Consider the following 19,910-nt stretch of genomic DNA (forward strand, 5'->3'; position numbering starts at 1 on the left):
AAAATAAGCAATTAAGGGGGGTGGGTTTCTTAGCAAGTGAGACAACTAAAATGAATAAGTGCTACATCAGCAATAAATGACTTCTCATTAATAAATTGGGATGGAACAAAAAACCTGTTGCCACTGCATCCCTCCCGGACTGATGTTGCTCATTCCTGCCTTAAAGAAATACAACCAAAAATTACATTTGTGTTACTTACTCCGTGCAATTTGTAGTAATACCTGAGAAAAAGTTTTAATCTCATGTTTTCAAGCAGAATTAAAGAAAAAAGTTTGATATAATGTTGCTGAATAGTGACCAGTGCTGCACAGTAGCAAACAATGTGAAAAACGTACAGGAAAAAAGGCAAATATGTCACATTACTCATCTTAAATAATCCACTTGTCTTAACCAGTTGTGAGATCAAAGTATAGAAAATGCATTCATATGACTGGACAACGGACATGTGGATTATATGTCACGATAAACGTGAGAATTTATTTTCCATCATTTTTTACACAGTTTGCCATTGTACAACACGTACCATTTTATCATAACCTTTTTTCTCTCTTCCTACATGTAAACACAGGATTAAAAATTGTCCTTAGCCATCACTGCAGACTACATAGGGTAAGTAACATATAAAAAAAATTACTTATGGGGGGAGTATTTCTAAAAAAGTATGTGCAGCTTTGTCTAACAGGATGAAAATACTTTTTTACTGAAACAAAGGTGAAATAAATTAATAACATCTGTGGGGCCCAATGATATCAACGCTATAGCACTTCTCCATAAGTAAGCTGCCTAAGGTCACTCGTCCATCAGTCTACTGCAATAATATTAATACATATACTTTTCAATACAACAAATTACTAGTCTTTTTGGTTCTGACCCTTGCTTTGTTTAACAATAAACTTTTTGTCTCCTACACCATCCTCTTCTTCAGACCTTGGTTTGTGTCAGTTCAAGTATGTACTTCTGTAAAACAACATGTGTTGTCTATATATTCTGAACAGAAGGGAACTGTGAGTATTCTGTGACCATTTTACTACCCTCTATAATACCTTACGGGCCTCGAGTGAGTAGGTGTTGTACCAGGGTGTGATTACAGGCAGTTGTTGAGTGGCTTTACTCATTAGTTTCTTATTATTAATAGAAAGGGGAGGCATTCTGGAACCAGAAGAGAAGGAAGCAAGCCTCCTAATGCAAGTTCAATCAACATTTAGAAATATCTCAGAATGCATTTTAAGATATCTGGAAAAGCATTTAAGATAACTTATAATGAATTACAGATTTCCAAAAAATAGATTTCAAGCTATCTTGAAAGGATGCAATGTTCATTGTAAGATATCTCAAATGCATTCAACATATCTTGAAAAATGTTTGCATGCACTTCGAGACATTTCAAGTACATTTTGAGATATCTTAAAATAAGTCTGTAAGTATTATGAGATATCTGCAACTGCCTATGTTCACAATGTAATCTGCTGTTTATTTTAAGATATCCTGAAGCAAATTTGAGATATTTTAAAATGAGCAGAAACTTATTAAAAGAGTCTTGATGTGCTATTCACATATAGTATCTGGAAATGGACAGTAAGTCTTTTTAAGATATCTAGAAATGTATTTGAGAAACCTAAAATATATTTCAGATATCTTCAAATTGACTCATGTATCAGATATTAAAAAAAAATTTTTTAGATATCTGAAATGGAGCAGAGACCCACTTTAAGATATCATGAAATTAATCTGAGAATATCACTAAATGAATCTGAGATATATCAAAATGTGTTTTCAGATACCTTGAATTTTACTTCAAGATATCTCAAATATATTTTATGATAGCTTTAAAAACTAACTTATTTTATGGTATCTCATATCTACAATGCATCCCTAGATATCTCAAATATGTCTTCAGTTATCTTAAAGTCACTGTATGTCCATTTTAAGACATCTGAAATGTATTTTACGATATCTCAAATAAACTCACGCTCACTTTGAGATATCTCAAATACATTCCAAGATATCTTAAAATAAACAGGAGGTCACATTGACAGAACAGGAAATTGTACAGGAAGTGATTACAAAATATCTTGAAATGCATTTCAGATATCTTAAAATGTATGCAAGGTGAACTTGAGATATCTTGAAATGCATTTGAGGTATCTCTACATATAGGGATGAAAAAGAAACGTGCTTCTGAAATGACCAGAAACTCTTCTGCAAAGGGCAATCTGAGGCACTCTGACAGGTGCATTCTACATCTTTGGATTTTAAATGGAGTCATCAAAATGATGTGCCCATGATAAGGAGGGAAATATAAATGAACCACTGAAAACATTTCCCAGAATGATAAAAGAATGCCATTTATCTATGGCATTAATAAACAACCTTGTATTACTTCATTTAATGTGGCCTTTACATTTGGACACTAGATAATGTGACATTCTAAAACCCACTTTGTTCATAATAAGAATCATCCCCTTTATTTTTGTGAACTTGCTGTTCCAATTCAAGGTTGTAAGGAGCCAGTGCAGCATTAAGTGTAAAGCCAGAACCAGCATATGAGGAGACACACACACAAGAACCACCCTTACTTACTCATGTCAGGCCAGTTTAGGGTCATCTATTAACCTATGATTTCCCAGCCTCCCGCCTGGCTCCATGGGACACGTCTTCCACAGCCTGGTTGGGAGCTGGGATGGCCGCTAGGGGGAGCTGCATGGAGTCAACAGCCCAGCTGAATGAGTCTTCAGCCCCACCCGGAAGTGTAATTAGGACCAGGTGGTCAAGCACCTGGAACACTTCCAGGTGGACTTTAAAAGGGGCCAGCCACCACCACTCAAGGGCCAGAGTTGGGAGAAGGAGGACTAATCTTGAGGAGGAGTGGTGGACGAAGAGAGTGTTTTTGTTGTTGTGTTTTGCTTTGGGACTGTGTTGGGCTGTGTGACACTGGGAAGACGTGTCCCATGGCTGAAGAGAATTAATAAAGCCTTTGTTATTTTGTACGTGCCTCTGCGTCAGTTTGTGCCGGGTCGGGCGCTATACAGTGCATTATTACACCTAGCATGCATGTTGAGGTATGTACTAGGATAATAAACACCACAAACATTGACCTGGCTAATAGAGATGTGAGGCTGCAACACTAATCATTATGCAACCAGTTCCTTTTAAGTTTGGCTTGGGTTATTTACTGTATTCATAAATACTGTAAATTCAACATCTGTAAGACATAAGGTGTGTCCTAATGTAAACTTTGTGAAACCTAAGCACAGGAAATGTCTGACAAATGTCATTTTAATGCATGAGTTAACCTGCTTTTATGTTTCCTAAAGTACGACTGCAATGAGTGTATATACAGTACATTGTTAAGCAACAGCTAGTTTTTGTGGAAGTGAAATTGGCCTCTTACTCCTAAGTACAATAAAATGACAGTATTATGTTTTTTAAACAGTAAAACAGTGCTAAGCACTCTCTGTCATAAAGATAAAACACATGTTTACCTTTTTATTTAGTCCATAATGATATGCCAGATAAATACTTATTATTTGGCTGACACTTTTATCCAAGGTGACTTATGACACTTGAGGCAGAACTGATTACAATTCTTTTGTTTTTTTCATTTGGGGCACAGACAGGTGATATAACTTTCTTGTAGTCAAAATGTAGCAGGATTTGAACTCACAACCTCAGGGTTTGAAGTCTAAACTCTTAGCCAATAAGTCAAACTGCCTGTGAATGATGTAAACTTTAAAAATGCAAGCTTTATTGAGCTTTTAAATTACTAAAGACAAGAGCTCTGTTGATCAGCCTATTGACAGATTAACATTTTCAAACGTGCTTAAGTCATTAAGACATATTGTCTTGACACAAACACAATTAAGGCATATTTCAGCAAAGCAGACTAATATGTTAATCACAAAAGTCAATCAATACTAAATAATGCAATTTACAATACCAGATGATGAAAACATAGCCAAGAAGAAGTCTTTAAAACTGATCAATTATAAACACTTTTAAATTAAAACTCAAATACTGTGGTATTTTCAGACTAATCATATTACCCATTATTCTTAGAGCTACTGAAGCTGTTCACCAGGAAATTTAACAAAGCTCAATGTTTTTACGAAACAAAAATTAAAGCAGTTTACAACAGCTACAACAACGGTCTAATCTAAGTACAGCTTAATTTTTTTAGATAATCAATATAAAATTTTCTCTTAATTCTAAGGTTATGCTAAATGGTTAGTGATGTGACCATAGTAGCATACTGTAAAATGGTATTTAGAATTACTTTTCATCAACATCTGACTACCAGATTCTGCTGAACCAGACTCTCACTCCTATGACCCACAAACCAAGTTTGAAAATAATATTAATATGAAGAAGAAGAACGAGAGATATTTGCAATGATCAGACATAAGACATAATCTTGCTGCTTCTCAGTGTATGATTGTCCTTCTTTGGGTCCTTTTTTATTATTCATATTTCAAAAAGGTGGCATAGCATACAATCAAGCAGATAAAATTCTCAAAACGTATATAAAAAAATACTTGCAAATCAAACTACAAAGAACACTACAGAATAAAAAAAGAAAACAGAAAAAACAAAACAAGAATTCAACCCCACCCTAACACTAACCCTAAGCCTTGCCAAGTTCTAAAAATGCTTTGGACAGATCCTCTAAACGAGAATTAGATTTTTTTCCAGCTTCAAAATAATATACTGTATGTAGAATGTCTGTTATATATGGAGATACAAAAGCTAGGTTGGGATTCTTAAAGTTAAGCAAGATAAGTATACATATTAGTAGTGTGGTAAAGGCTATTAAAATCAATTTGTCGCCATCCACTTTAACCCCATCCAGGAGTACAGCAAAAAAAGCTGTTAATGAATTAGGAATGGTTGTGATTCCAAGTCTGTTGACAAGATGGATTTTAACCTGGGTACTATTTTAGAATTTTAAATGAGTAGTATGAACCATAACATAATATAATTTGAATTTATGAGTGCTTAGCATACATAGAGATAGAGTGTATGTTAATTGAAGGTCCTTTTCCCACCATACCCTAGAATCGTTGCAGGGTAGATTCTTTGAAATGTATTATATATATTATTGAGATGCAGCCTGAGCCTTCAAGATTTATCAGTATTGCATCCAGAATAGAAGGTTGAAGGTGTGGAAAACTGGGAACATAACACACTTTCTCACTTGAAAGTAATGGAAAAATTGGATTGCTGGAAAGTTTGAATTGAAGTGTAATGGTTTACGTTAGTCTCTAAAAAAACAACTGATTTGTTTGGAGATGAATTAGGTAAGGTTCACATCTTCGAACGACAAGGCGTTAAGATGGCAGTTATGAATAAGTGTGAAGGGTATAACGATGAACTTCAAGAAAAGAGAAGCATGATTGGAGATAACAATAGCGTCGTACTTTCAAGATATGATAGTTGTCAATAAATTACTAAAGATCGAAAAGTAATCAATTCCTGAGTAGCTATGATGTACTTGTGAGAAAAGGGAATATTCTCTTGAGTTCGAATTTAAGAATCTCCATGAGTCTGATAAATTATTATCCATTACAAACTGTGTAATTGTCTTTGTTATATTAGATGCTATTGTCCCGGTAGAGAGATCTGTCCAGGTCTGGATTTAAAAAGCAGTTGTTTAGAAGTTTTGCATCTTCTCTTCATGTTCATTTGGGCTTCCTTGGGGAAACTTCAATTTCCCTGCACAGCCCAAAGGCAGTTTACATGAATGACTAGGAACACTAAAATTGGCCTGTGTGAGTGAATATTCTTTGTGAATTATCATAATATCATTGAGTCAGTTTTGTATAGTAACAAAGTACATGAGAACAGTAGAAGAATTGTGGCGAAAATAGGCCATGCATCCTATTCACATAGATTGTCCAAAATAACAAGAAGTCAAGATATGAACATCCCAAACATCCTTCTCTCCACCACGCTACTTGGTAATTAATTCCATGTGTCTACAGTTCTTTGTGAGAAGAAAACCATCTAACATTTGTGCAATATCTGCATTTAACAACTTATCAACTGTGTCCCTGTGCTCTTGAATTTATTTTAACGTAACATCTGGGACCAACTGTACTAATTCCTTTCAAAATTTTACATACTTTGTTAATTTCACCTTTTAATCTCAATTTGCTGAGACTGAAAAGGCTCAACTCTTTCAGTCTCTCCTCATAGCTCATACTTCTCAATTCTGGAATCAGATTAGTTGCTTTTCTCTAAACTTTCTCTAGTGTTGTTATGTCTCTTTTATAATATGGAGACCAGACTGAACACAGTACTCCAGGTGAGACTACACTAGTGTGTTACATAGCTGAAGCATAACCTCATTAGTCTTGTACTTCATACTTTTTGATATATGACCTAAAAGCCTTCTTGATCACTTCTGCACAATGCCTGAATGTACCTACAACCTTTGAATTAGAAAAAATACATTGTTACTTTACTTGGGTATGTTTTTAGAGAATTTCTGCTTTATTTGAGTGTAAAAATTTCGGTCTACTTTCTCTATTAAACAAAAGCTCTATGCAGATGCTCTACTTACATTGTTTTACTCAGTCCACTATCCAAGATTTATGCTTTCCCTACTTTAGCAACACTGAATTATCTGTGCAGTCATTCCAAGTGCACCTTGCTGTAGCCCACAGAGCAGTTCTGGATGTTTGGGGTGGGGCTGGATGTTGATGACATGCAATCCAAGTCTCAGTAATTTCCTTAGCTGATGCTGTCACTTTCAGACGCTGTCCTCATGGGGCAGGGCCAGTTTCACAGGCTGCAGTGAGGTGAGATTGTGCATTCACATGCTGTGGTTCACTCGCCTTGCCTTGTGTAATTCTCACTTTTTCTTATATTATGCTGGGTATCACAGCTCAGACAACAGATGCACTAAAAGCTCAAGAAAGAAATGAAAGGCCATTCCTTTGAATGTGAAACTAAAAGTGATTAATTCCAGGTGAAACTCTTTATTAAATATTTCTTAATTAAGGACAATTTCATATTTGAATTTGTTTTGGTAGCTAATTTTATTGTTGCACTAATTATGTGCATTTTCATGTAGTTTGGGGTTATTTGAACAAAAATTTGAATAATTTTGGTGGCTAGGGAATGCTTAAAAATGTTTTCCATTTAATTGACTGTAATTAGGTGTTTTCACTTTATGAAAATTCACTTTACGAAGAAGTTTTCAGGAATGGATTAGCTCTTTCTTAAAGTGCCAAAGTCTATACACTTCTCCTGTTAGCACATATCCAACAATCATTAACCTGTCCACTCACACTGAAAGTCACTGCTTCAAGCTGCAGTTACTTGGCTCAAACTTTAGTTACTGTAATGTACTTCACGTGTAAAAAGTAGGATGTTGGAATTGTTTTACATTTGTAAGAACATTTTTTACTTAAATACGTAAAATGGGGAAAGGCTGCATTTACTTGTACTTTGATACTTAAATAAAATGAATATAAGACACTTTATAAGTTCTACTTGAGCAGTTTTCTCATGGGAAAATTTTCCTTACACCTGAGCCAATTTTTAGAAAGGTTCTCCTGCTTTTACTCATGTATGGTTGTTGGGTGCTTTTTACAACACTGCTAAAGCTTCATAAAGCTGGTGTATGTGTGGCATAGTTTTAACTTCTGTTAAAATTCACTTAAAAAGGTCATAATTTCTTTTTATGACTCAAAGCCTTGATTGAACAATGCAACTTATGGCAATTGATGTGAGGTTGTTTCTTGGGTGCTGGTCTGTTAGGCCCTGACCGAAGCAAATGCTCTTGAAATACATGTGTTGAAAAGAAATGAATACTTTCTAAATAATCATTTTGAATTTCAAATGACAATCAAATTGACTTGATAGGCATAAAACATTTATATTAATAATTGCACGTCTTAGGAGATAAATCATATGAAAGAGAAAAATCTTGCATTGTTCTAAAACAGTGGAAAACATTGACATCTGAAGAATCTAAGGGTTAGGGTGAGCTTTTAATCTGGTACAGTGTGGCTCATAAATATGTCTTGGGTTTTTTGTGATTGTTTGGTTATGGATTAATAACTCCAATGCCAAATAATTTGGTAAATTGAAGTTTTTATTCTTACACAAAAAATCTAAATTGATGGGAATGTGATGGTCATGTGGGCAGCACACAACAAACATAAAAAAACCTCAAATCAATAGAAATTCACTGCCATCATCAACTTAGGACAAGAAAGAGCATGGACAGGGTGCCAGACCATCACATAGCCACCTCGTACGCACAGCCATACCCACACAAGGCCAATGTAGTGTTTGGGATATGAGAAGAAAACCAGAGCAGGTGCAAATTTGCCACACGGGTACAACCAATGGTCTGAGGGCTGCAAGTCTTATATTTGTGAAAAATGCTCAAAAATGACACAAAAGAATAACCGTGCAGTCATATAATATATCACCTGCAATGAGAACTAATAGCAATAATTAAAGACTTCTTTTTACCGTCTGGATTCCACACTTCACTCTAGAGATTCTGATTCAAGTCTTGGGATACATGGACATTGGCGTATTGGGTCTTTAGCCTAGAGAATTTATTATTAGTAATACTTTGATTTAAATCTTTGTGTGTACTCACATTGGTGTTTGTATGCATGCTATAATATTTCTGTGCTTATGAATAGTATGACCATTATTGACATATATCTTTTGTGAAACTATAACTTGCTCCTTTATCTATTGTGATAAATGTTCACCATGCCTCATCTAAATGATCTCAGGAATGTTATAAAGAGGTTTGCAGTCAAGTGAAAACAAGTGATGAGTTAGGATAAGAATTAGCTTCAACCAATCCATCTTTGATATCATCTGTATGACACAAAAAATAATAGTGAAAATGATATCATTTGATTTCCTTTTACATTTTTTCCTAGTTTATTATGCACCTTTTTTGGGTATTTTGTTTTTGCTATAAGCATTTTGTTATGTGCTGAATCTGATTCTGTTCTTTAATAAATATATTTGAAACATTTTAAAGTCCTTTGTATAAACCAAAGTCTTATCGGGATGTCATTTTCTTTCATGTTTCATTTTGGGCTTAGCTTGTGTATGGTTGCTAGCCATGTTTCTCTGCACTAAAACCCAAGATGTCAATAAATAGAGGATATAAAGGTCTGAGGTTATGAACTTCCTGAAAATCTCGACTATGCTTTTTTGTTTGTTTTGGTAAAAGACAGTACTGATTTTTGGTTACAAATTTTTGCTTAGTCATCTTCTCACCCCTAAATAAAAATATGTGTGCCTTTTTTACTAACAGAAGGCTTAACCAGCAGGCCCAAGTGTTAGAGGTTAAGTTTCTTGTTGTCTTTTATAACAGTGTTGGTATTACAGATTATGAGTTTAACACACAAGATGTAATACTGCAAATCAGCTAAACAGGAATGGTAAAGTGAGTGGTAACTCATCAAGTGAAATGTTTTATATGTTGGTCTATCTTTACTCCCACTGGTACAGACCAGAAAGAATGACATGGTGGGTAAAAATGGTTATACTGTACTTAGAATCCTCTATGTGACAGAGGGGCACATTTTCTGTGATAGAATGAAAACCTTGAGAATTTGTGGAGACCTTGAATAGAGCTAATTAAGATGTTTTGGACAATGTTTCAGAATGCTCCTTTTGGGTTGCCTATTCAGACTACCTTTTGCTTACCCCTTTGTTCTTGGTTTGCTTTAGTATGTTTCACATTAATAAACTCTTCATCTATGAAAGAACTCTGTTTTGTTATTTTGGACCAGGACTTAATGTTGCTCCCCACTACCTTTTCAGTTGTAAACCTTATCTTAATACCTTGTCTTATTTTGGCCCATGCAGTGTGTGAAACCTGCTTCTTGAGTTTGGGGCTGTTTATGACTCTAAACATTATTTAAGACTTGAGACATAGGCTTTGAAGGCAACACTTTAGTTGAGGTATCCGTTATAAGCAGCTGTTAACAGTCTGCATGTTATAAAAAATATTAGACTCTTTATCATAATATAAAAAATAAATAGCTGTAGCACATTTCAAGTGCCTTAATACTGTTAATGATGATTTATTATTGTTTTAACATAGTTAATGATATATTTATAAACTGTTAATAGCTGATTTATAATGGATAATTAAACTGAAGTTTAACTGTTTTGATTTGAAATCTTTTTTTTGAGCCCTGCAAATCATCATATTCACAGAAATATGGAAAACAAAAAGCTCAAAAACCAAAGAACAATAAATAGGTCAAAGATAAACCTTTTAACTTTCACCTTTTAGCTTTCTTTACACTTACAAAGATGTGGAAATGGTAAAAGCTCCAAAGCTAGGATATCATCTTAAATAGGAGAAGCAAGGTGGCATAACTTGTCACATGACTTCACTTGCCTAGCAGCAAGCATAGCAACAAAAAGCAATATGGCATTGCTATGACATAGCAACACAAAATAACTATGTGAAGTAAAATGACATGGAAATAAAATAATAAATAACAATAAAACATAACAGAATAAAATATATTCTGTGAAAAATACAACAGATAGCACATTATAAAATTTAACACATGGGATGGGGAGGGGTCAGATGTGTGTGTGTGTGGGGGTCATATGTTAGACCCCTAACATATAAGGGTTTGGTTTGATTCCACTGGATGAGTTAATGAGCTTGTTACTAATAGTCCAACCACTTCTTCAAATGAGTTGCCATCACGAATTACAGTTTTTTTTCATCATCTCTTTACCCAGTGCCTCACATCAGTGTCATAACATCCCACAGAATGAAATAAGGCTACCATATGTGGATATGGTATATTTAAAAGGTTTGTTGTGCAGAAGCATAATCAGCTGACTTGAAGATGTACTAAATCAATTTGCAAATTATTTAAGTTAATTATTTCCCTGCTACGTATGGCTTTGTGATTATTGTGACTGAATCAAGAAAATAATTTCTTTTATTAGAACCTCTAAAAATACCATAAGCCTTTGTTACTCTCTGTGCCCCTAATATAGTAGCTGGAATGTCCAACCTGAAGAGAGGCATCAGAAAGGCTAAGAGGGACTACAGGAGTAGGATTGAAGAGCACCTGGACAGTAATAACAGCAGGCAGGTTTGGCAAGGAGTCCAGCACTTCACCAACTACAGGACCAGCCATGGAGTTGCTGAAGGTGATGCCTCAATGGCAGAGGAGCTGAACCACTTCTTTGCTCACTTTGAGATGGAACTACCAGAGGCAGCTGTTACACACGCAGCAGCAGTTCACAACAAGATCACCCCCTGCCTTAGGTTGGAGGAACTCGACGTGAGATGCTCTGTCAATCCTAGGAAGGCAGCAGGTCAAGATGGTGTCCCTGGACATGTTTTGACGAGCTGTGCAGAGCAGCTGGCTGGGGTCTTTACAAAAATCTTTAACCTGTCACTGTCCCAGGCCTCAGTTCCTCCCTGTCTGAAATCCTCCGTCTTACTCCCTTTACCAAAAAAATCTCCTATAACCTGCCTGAATAACTATCGGCCAGTAGCACTCACCCCGGTGTTGATGAAGTGTTTTGAGAGAGTGGTTTGGAGTCATTTCTTGTCCTTCATCCCTCCCACCTTTGATGTGCACCAATTTCCTTACAGGGCTAACAGGTCTCCTGAGGACGCTGTTGCTGCTGCTCTCAATGCTACCCTGTCTCATCTGGAGCACCAGGGAAGCTATGCATGTCTCCTCTTTATTGATTTTAGCTCTGCTTTTAACACCATCCTCCCTCACAGATTGGTGTGCAAGCTGCTAGCCCTGGGACTCACGTATTCCACCTGTATATGGATTATAGACTTCCTGACAGACCACACACAAAGGGTTAGGGTGGGCCCTCACATCTCCTCGGCCATCAGCATCAGCACCGGCTCTCCTCAGGGCTGTGTGCTGAGCCCCCTGTGCTTCACGCTGTACACACATGATTGAAACACTGCCCACCGCAACACCATCGTCAAATTTGCAGAAGACACCAGTGTGGTGGGGCCCATCTCTGGGGAGGATGAGTCTGCCTACAGGGATGAAGTGGAGTGGCTGACAGCATGGTGCACTGACAACAACCTGCTCCTGAACACAATTAAGACCAAGGAGCTCGTTGTGGACTTCAGGAAAAAGAAAATGGACATCAAACCACACTACATCAGAGGGGACTGTGTGGAGAGGGTTTCAGACTTCCACTTCCTGGGAGTCCACATCATGGAAGACCTGTCCTGGGGTGTGAACACAGCTGAGCTGGGGAAGAAGGCTCAGCAGAGACTTTATTTCCTGAGAAAAAATAACATCCACCAAAAACTGCTGGTGTCCTTCTATCGCTGCTCTATTGAGAGTATCCTGTGCTATTGCCTCTGCGTGTGGTTTTCCAGCTGCACAAAAGCGCAGAGGAAGACACTTCAGCAGATAGTAAAGACTGCCCAGTAGATCAGTGGCTGCTCTTTACCCTCTCTGGATGAACTGCACAGCTCTCGCTGCCTCAGGACAGCAGAAGCTATCTTAAAAGACTCCTCACTCCCCGCTCATGACATGTTCCAATTGTTGCCTTCAGGCAAAAGATATAGGAGCATCAAAACAAAGACTAATAGACCGAATAACAATTTCTACCCTGTTAGTATTAGGGCACTGAATGCCACCTAATCACCTTCAATGCAGCAGTGCAATAGATGACATCTTGTTCAATACTGTTCATGTGCAATTAAGGTCTTATGTTGAATGTTTATGTTCTACCTTATTTCTTCTTATCCTTTTGTAATTATATTTATTTATATTTTGACACTGCAGCGACTGCTCCTAATTTTGTTGTATTTGTTACAATGACAGTAAAGATATACTGATTCTGATTGCTGAAATATTATCTATCCATCTGTGCTTTACCATACTACAGAATAACACTTTCAAACTTGATTTTTGCAATTCAGAGTTGAAGGAGGATAGACTAAATCCCAAAAGCATTGGGTGAAAGCAGCAATAAACCCAGATAGGCCAGTAATCTATCTATATAGATGTGCCAGTTAACCTAATTTGAGGTGGGAGGGAAAGGTCTATGCCTGCAGTAAAAGGGTCAAATTCCACAAAAACCACAACCGAACGTGGGTTTCCAATCAAAGATACTGAATAAGTCAGACTATAAAGCTTAGCACTTTCTTGCCACTTTGAGTGACAAATGTTCATGTATAATTAATGGTACTAATTTATACATTTCTTTTATCTCCTTTTTGAATTTTATATATTTAGTTAGTTAGGTGAAAGGTAACATAGATGACTTCAAGCAACAGCAATGCATAAGCATAAAAGTTTATCCATGATGACAAAACAATACATTCAAACCATTAGAAATATTTTTAGAGCCCTGTGTCTTACCGTTGGTGTAATTTGAAGGCTCTGATCCATTTCTGAGTTCTGATCTGCAGGTTAATGTCAGTATGAATAGGACTGTAGCTGTAAAGACAATGTGTAGCTCCATCTTTGTGAAGACACCCACCTCTCAGGAAAGAACAAAAAGAAAGTTGTAGATACCTTACATAAAAAAACAGAAGAGGAAACTACATTTATGTCACTTGTTCCTGTGGTTTCGTTTACCAGCATCTGAAAGTTTCAGATTATGCTCAGCAGTCTCTTCAGAGACACAGGTCAAGATATTTTGAGCAGTTTCAAATGACATATAAAAACAAACACCTAGTCCTGTATCGGTTCTTGCCATTGTTCAGCTTAGACCTGAAGATAGCATTAGTGGGCATGTAGCAAAATGTGTCATGTGGCTGCATTTCTTTCCATTTCTCTAAATATATTTTACTTCCCATTCCGAGCAAAGCTTTCTGACAGAAAAGAGGATTATGGGGTGTTTGGAGGAGAAGAAGTCGCAGATGGTGAAACTACAGGATGTGCCTGACTTTGTTATTTCTCCTGCTGTAATATTAGGAGCCATGGCTGTCTGATGTAATAAGTGTTAGCAGCTACAAAAGTTGATTAACATACGCAAAAATTGCAAGGTGGCCCTTCTGCTGGAAACAGGATGGAAGAGAAACAGTGATGTGAGATGGTGAAGCAAGTGATGGAATAATCAGCAATCAATACAGACTTCCATGCATCCATTTCCTAAACCCACTTTCTCTTGAGCAGGATCACAGGAAAGCGGGAGCCTATCCCAGCAAGCATAGGTTGCATTTACTTTCTATGTTATGTTCTGTTTAAAATTTATACTAGGTGAATTACCTGATTTTGCCTGCATAAGAAAATGGAAAGGTCAAAAATAATTACAAAGTTATATACGGAATAACCACACTGTATTACCCTTAAACGGGCTGCATTACACAACTTAGTACTTGAAAATATCTTTGCATACAATATTCCTGGTTTTTCTTCTGGTGCAAAGAATCCCACATTGCAATAATACATCCACAGACAATGTGGGTTCACCTGAAATGCTTTATTAAAGAAAATAATAAAAGTAATTGGCCAGCATTGATCTCAGATTTCTTGGCTGAAAGGCCAGTGTGCTAACCATGACAGCCAGTGTTATGCTTTTACTGCTGTTAGTATTTCTTGACATTGTTCCACACAGTAAGCGGACCCTGTATGTGCAAAGCCAAAAGTTAAGTGTCAAAAACCTACCTTAAGGTGAGAAGTACCAGTGTGCCGAGATTCAGGTCTGTGGCTTAAAAAAGCAAAGCTGAGCATAAAGAACAAAAAAACAGATGCTGTGATTTAAAAATATAGAGGTTTAACTTACACTCATTTACACATGTAGAAAAGTACTTGTTTTCAGACTTGTGTCTGAATCAATTTTGCCTTCTTTCAGTAACATATTTATGAGGTCAAACTGTCCTTAAAAGCTCCTGCAAAGTTTTTTGGGGCCTCATGTATAAACGGTACATATGGAAAAAAATGTTGCCTATGCCCATTTCCTCATACACTTTGAGATGTATAAAAACTAAACTTGGCGAAAAGCCACACACATTTTCACGGTAGCCCCCTTCCTTGTGTACACACATTTCTGCTCAGTTTTGCAAAGTGGCAGCACCCAGTGTCAAAGCAGTGCTACTGTAGCTGTGTCATTTACCTTTATTTTTCATATTTGCATCAATAATGCAGGATTGATCAAATCCTCAATGCACCACTCAGAGTATTTTAAACCATTGTATCTGAGTGTGGAATCGTAGCCATACAGCAGCTGATTGGAAAACTCTACGGCAGGTTGTTTCGAGATCACAGAGGATTATCGGATACAGCTTCTAGCCCTGGAGAATATTTATAGCACTTCTGCCTTAGCCATGCATAGTCTATTTGAACTTCTCCCATCCGGCAAATGCTTCAGAGCCTTTCCTGCACTGACCTCTTGGTTCAGAAACAGTTTCATCCCAAGAGCTATAAATATACTCAGTCAGTCCATTAAGTTGCTCCTGGTAGAACTGTTATTACTTAAAATAAGAAATACCTCACTGTAAACTTGAACTACAGCTGTAATATTGCAAAATCTGAGATACTTTATGAACCATTTGCACCATCTGCACTATATGTACATGTTCTGGCCCACCAGGCCAGCACCGCCGCCTGAACCAGACACAGACAAGTGTAGGACACAAGTTCAAGGCACAGACGTGTTTTTTATTTTCTTTTTTACCTCATTGGAAATACCTTCCCCCATTTCCCATAAGTACAGCACAGTTCCCACAAGCACAAATCATCCTTCTCTTTCTCTTTTCTCCTCCAGTCCTCCGGTCAAGATTCGTCTTCCTCCTCCCAACTCTGGCTTCTCGAGTAATGGCTGCTGGCTCCTTTTATACCGCACCCGGAAGTGATCCAGGTGCCTGATAACCTAGTTTCCAGCAGAACTTCCGGGTGTGGCAGAAAAACTGCCAAAAAGGTCTGAGCAGATCCTGCTGCAGCACCCCCTGGCAGCACCCACGGATCCCAACAGGGCTGCACCAAACTTCAACTCACATAAAGCCCTGCGGGAGTTCAAGGCACTGCTGCAACCCAGGGGTGCTGCCATCTAGCATCCCGGGGGAGATAATGCTCTGGCCACACTTGCTACCCTGGTCCTTCCAGTGTGGAGGCACCTCGGCCGAGAAAAGGCCCCTGCAGCACACTACAATGTATATTGTACTTAGGCTTTCATGTATATTTTTCATTGTTTTTTATCGTATTATTATTATTATTGTTATTTATCATTTTATAAGAAAATTTGTTTATGGAGGATTTGCAAATTGACACTCACTATAACATACAATAACAATAAAGGAATACAATTCAATTCAATAAAAGACAGCGCGTATTTACAGGTGATAATGACTGGCTTCTAAGTCGAATTAGATTTCCAAGAGCTATCCTGTGATCCTGACATTCACATCCTTCTGTTTGTAGAGTTTGTATAGTCACTGAAGCAGGATGTGGTCAGTCACCCTGCCCCCACAAGTAGTACGAATGGACTCAACATGGTGGATGCTTGGGGGGACTCCCAAACAGCAAACAGGAGAAAAGGCAACAGGATATACCTGGAGGTTATGGGCTTCCTGCCATATAATCTGTTGCAATGTTTTATTAAACCGTTCAGACAGGCCATTCGCCTGCAGATGATAAGCAGTGGTGCTCAATTGCTTCATTGCAAGGCTTTCACACAGCTGCTACATGACAGGAGAGATGAAGGGCGTAGCTTGGTCATTTAAAATCTAGTGTAGGATGCCAATATGTGTGAACATTTCTGAGAGAATTTTACAGACACTCTGCGCATTCGCCCTCCGTAGAGCAGCCACCTCGGGGAATCTTGTTGCATTGTCAACCAACACGAGTATATACTGAAAACCATTTCTACTCTTAGAGAAGACTGGGCTAGATAAATGAAGTGAATATCCAAAATAGGCATCGGTGAGAGGGGAACCCTAGCGGGTCTAAGAGCGGAAACAATCTGGTAGTTGGGACACCCCTTACAAAACTGTTCCACATCCCAGGCCACATTCAGCCAATAAAAGCATTTTTAAATGTGTGGGTGTGAGCAATTTTTAAAAACTCTATCTATCTATGCCTGCTTGGCACCACCAACAGCTTGATCCGTCCATCCCCCATGCAATCAGAAATAACCTGATACAAGAAACCATCATTAATTAACAAATGCGTTGTATTAAAGTTTGGATTTTGGTCGCATCCGTTACAGGAGGTGGATGTCTAAAGCATAACTCTGTTAGCAGCGGTGTTATTTTTTCTCTTATTTTTTTATCATCCCGTGGTATCCTATATTTACTCAAACCAAGGGGGTTCAATTACAGTATATGCAAGTATATATAAACATGAGCGGCAGGAAAGGGGCTCAGAAAGAAACAGAAAATAAAGCTAAAGATTCATCCAAGCCTAGATAGGCATCAAGTCCAAGCTCAAGGTACAGCCTTTCAGAGACTGACCTGGAACAGATAGGCGAAATCACAGATTTCCCAGGACCTGAAGCTGCTGCATCGTCTCCAGCAAAGAAAGTGGGAGTGAATGTGCAAGCGAGTCAGGTCAGGATAGTTAGTTGATTCCAGAAATGGCCTTTCCTTCCACGTTGTCAACTACTCCTCACGATCCGGGAACATCGACTTTAACTGGGCTTACCTCTTCACCCCTGGACCACGGTGGAGAACAAAACAATCTGTCCAAAGTGAAGGTAATGATCACCACAATGGCCACCGCTCAAGACATAAGGGAGCTCAAGAATTATTTAAAGAAAGATATACAGAAAGAAATAAAAGATATAAGGAAGGAAATAAAGGACATACACAAGACAAATGAGAAGCTGCTTCAGGATGTTAATGACTAGGAAAAACATTTAAATAATTGCTTTGAGGCAACCTTTAAAGGTATGCTAGAAAAAATTGAGGAACAAATACAGGAAAATGCATTTAAGTTTGAGAATAAACTGAAATCACTTGGTGCTCAGCTGGAAGACGTTAAGCAAACGTTCACCACTCAAATTGAAATAGCTGAACACCTGCCATCAACCTCTGATGGAAAAGCAATGGCTACAAATTCTGAATGCAAAGTACTCTGCGACAGACTTGCTGCACTGGAAGATGGATGCAGAAGGAATAATATTAGAATCGAAGGTCTCCCTGAGAATCATGAAAGTTCAAACCTAGTGAAATTTGTACCTGAACTATTCTCTAAAATAATTGGAGAGGACTTCAAATCAGACACCGAGATAGCAGCAGCTTACTGCACATGGGGATCAAATACCTCTAAACCTAGGACTCTTATTGTGCGTTTTGAAAAATTAGAATTTAAATTACATATAATGTTACTTCTCAGACAGAAACAAGAGATTATATTTGAAAATAACCACATTCGTATTTTCCCTGATTTCTCACACTCAACCACATTTTACAACATTAAACAGCACTTATGGAAAGCCCAGATCAGATATAGCCTCTTTTATCCTGCCAAACTAAAAGTGGACATTCAAGGCAAGTTCTACATTTTTACATTTACGGAGGAAGCAGAAAAAGAGCTAAGAAAACTGATCCTGACACTTTTTTTGAAATACGATAGTGAGTTGCATCCTGCCCTGGCATGGCAAAGAAGATCTTACTGGCTGTTTGATCCTCTTGTAAAGGTACTGGTACTGTAATTATACATCCTATTTACTTCTTGGCCACTTTTTTTTTTTTTTTTTTTTTCTAAGGAGATTGATTAACATCATTCCCAGGCTCTACTCCCTCAAGACTGCTTAAGATTATGTTTTATGCCTGTAGTATTTGGACTTTATTGTCAATAGATATCTCTATTTTAATCTTTATACGCTGCTGCTGGGGGGCTTGTTTTGTTTTGGATGTGTTCTGTCTCTAGGTATATCAGAGGACTGGTACTTTGTGAAGTGGGGTCTATTCTCACGTGGGGAGTCAAAATGTGGGTAGGTGGGAGGTACTGTGGGGGAGAGAAAGAGAGCAAGCTGTTTCTAATCTGTCCTTTTAGTATTATAAGTGCCAATGTAACAATAGGCTTCATGGCAATAACTCCTTAGTAGTGAGCTGCTCTTATTGTTATTATTATACAATAAAAACAAACAGACTTGAGTCTGTAACAGCCAGTGTAAATGTATGGTGCTTGTAAAGGTTAGCATTTTTTTTAATTCAGTTTTATTTTCTCGGTCACGTTCACGCTTCCCCTGATCCAACAGTGCTGTTTTCAAACAAAGACGTGCTATAACAGAGGTGAACTCACATGAGGATGAGGGTTCTACATTGGAGAAAGAGAACAGAAGCCCTCCCTGCAAGAAACGTCCACTCACACTTAAGAACAACGCAGCTGCACCAGGCGTGAAGGTGAAAGATGGCACCGTTTGGATACAGCAACAGGTTGGGCATCATCCTGCCAATCAGTCTGCCCCACACCTGTCCTTCAAGGAAACAGCACGGCTTACAGACCTCGCCAAGGTATCGTGCAAAGTCCACTTTGTGATTATGTTCTGTGAAAGTTTTTGTATAAAAACATTTATATGTTATTTATATAAAAGCCACATTGTATGTTATTCACCTTGATTTATTTATGAATCTTCCTACAGAATAAGGTCACAAGTAGACTGCAGAGCTTCCCCTGTTTGATCGACACGGGCATGCTGACAAAGTACATATGTACTGAAGTGACTTTAGCTGCAAGTGGAAGCTCCACTCAACTGTTGTTATGGTTCTACCTTTGTCCAGAAATGGTTTCATAAGCTTTATAACTTTAGTCTCGGAAAGTCTTTGTCCCTTGGAGCAACTGGGATCTTTTCCTGAATAAGATCAAACACAGCTTTGTAGGGTGCGAAATGTTTCTAGTGCAAAATCCAACCTGTGAATTTTGCAATCAAGTTCCAGCCTCATTGGGCCATATGTTTTTGGTGTGTACTAAATTAATATCATTTTGGACCAAAATCTTTAAATGCCTTTCAG

At 37.8% G+C, this 19,910-nt stretch overlaps 1 protein-coding gene across 1 annotated transcript in view; it reads right to left on the minus strand.

Annotated features, from left to right (window-relative positions):
- LOC120532920 (receptor-type tyrosine-protein phosphatase alpha-like) overlaps positions 1 to 13,727 on the minus strand; it is a 125,646-nt gene extending 111,919 nt beyond the window's left edge. The window contains exon 1 of the mRNA XM_039759410.1: positions 13,372 to 13,727. Within this exon, the coding sequence (XP_039615344.1) occupies positions 13,372 to 13,474 (103 nt within the window). The 5' untranslated portion in view covers positions 13,475 to 13,727. The remainder of the gene's footprint in view (positions 1 to 13,371) is intronic.
- Positions 13,728 to 19,910: the final 6,183 nt, after the last annotated feature.

Source organism: Polypterus senegalus, chromosome 7 (assembly GCF_016835505.1).
Source record: "Polypterus senegalus isolate Bchr_013 chromosome 7, ASM1683550v1, whole genome shotgun sequence".
Taxonomy (NCBI): Eukaryota; Metazoa; Chordata; class Cladistia; order Polypteriformes; family Polypteridae; genus Polypterus; species Polypterus senegalus.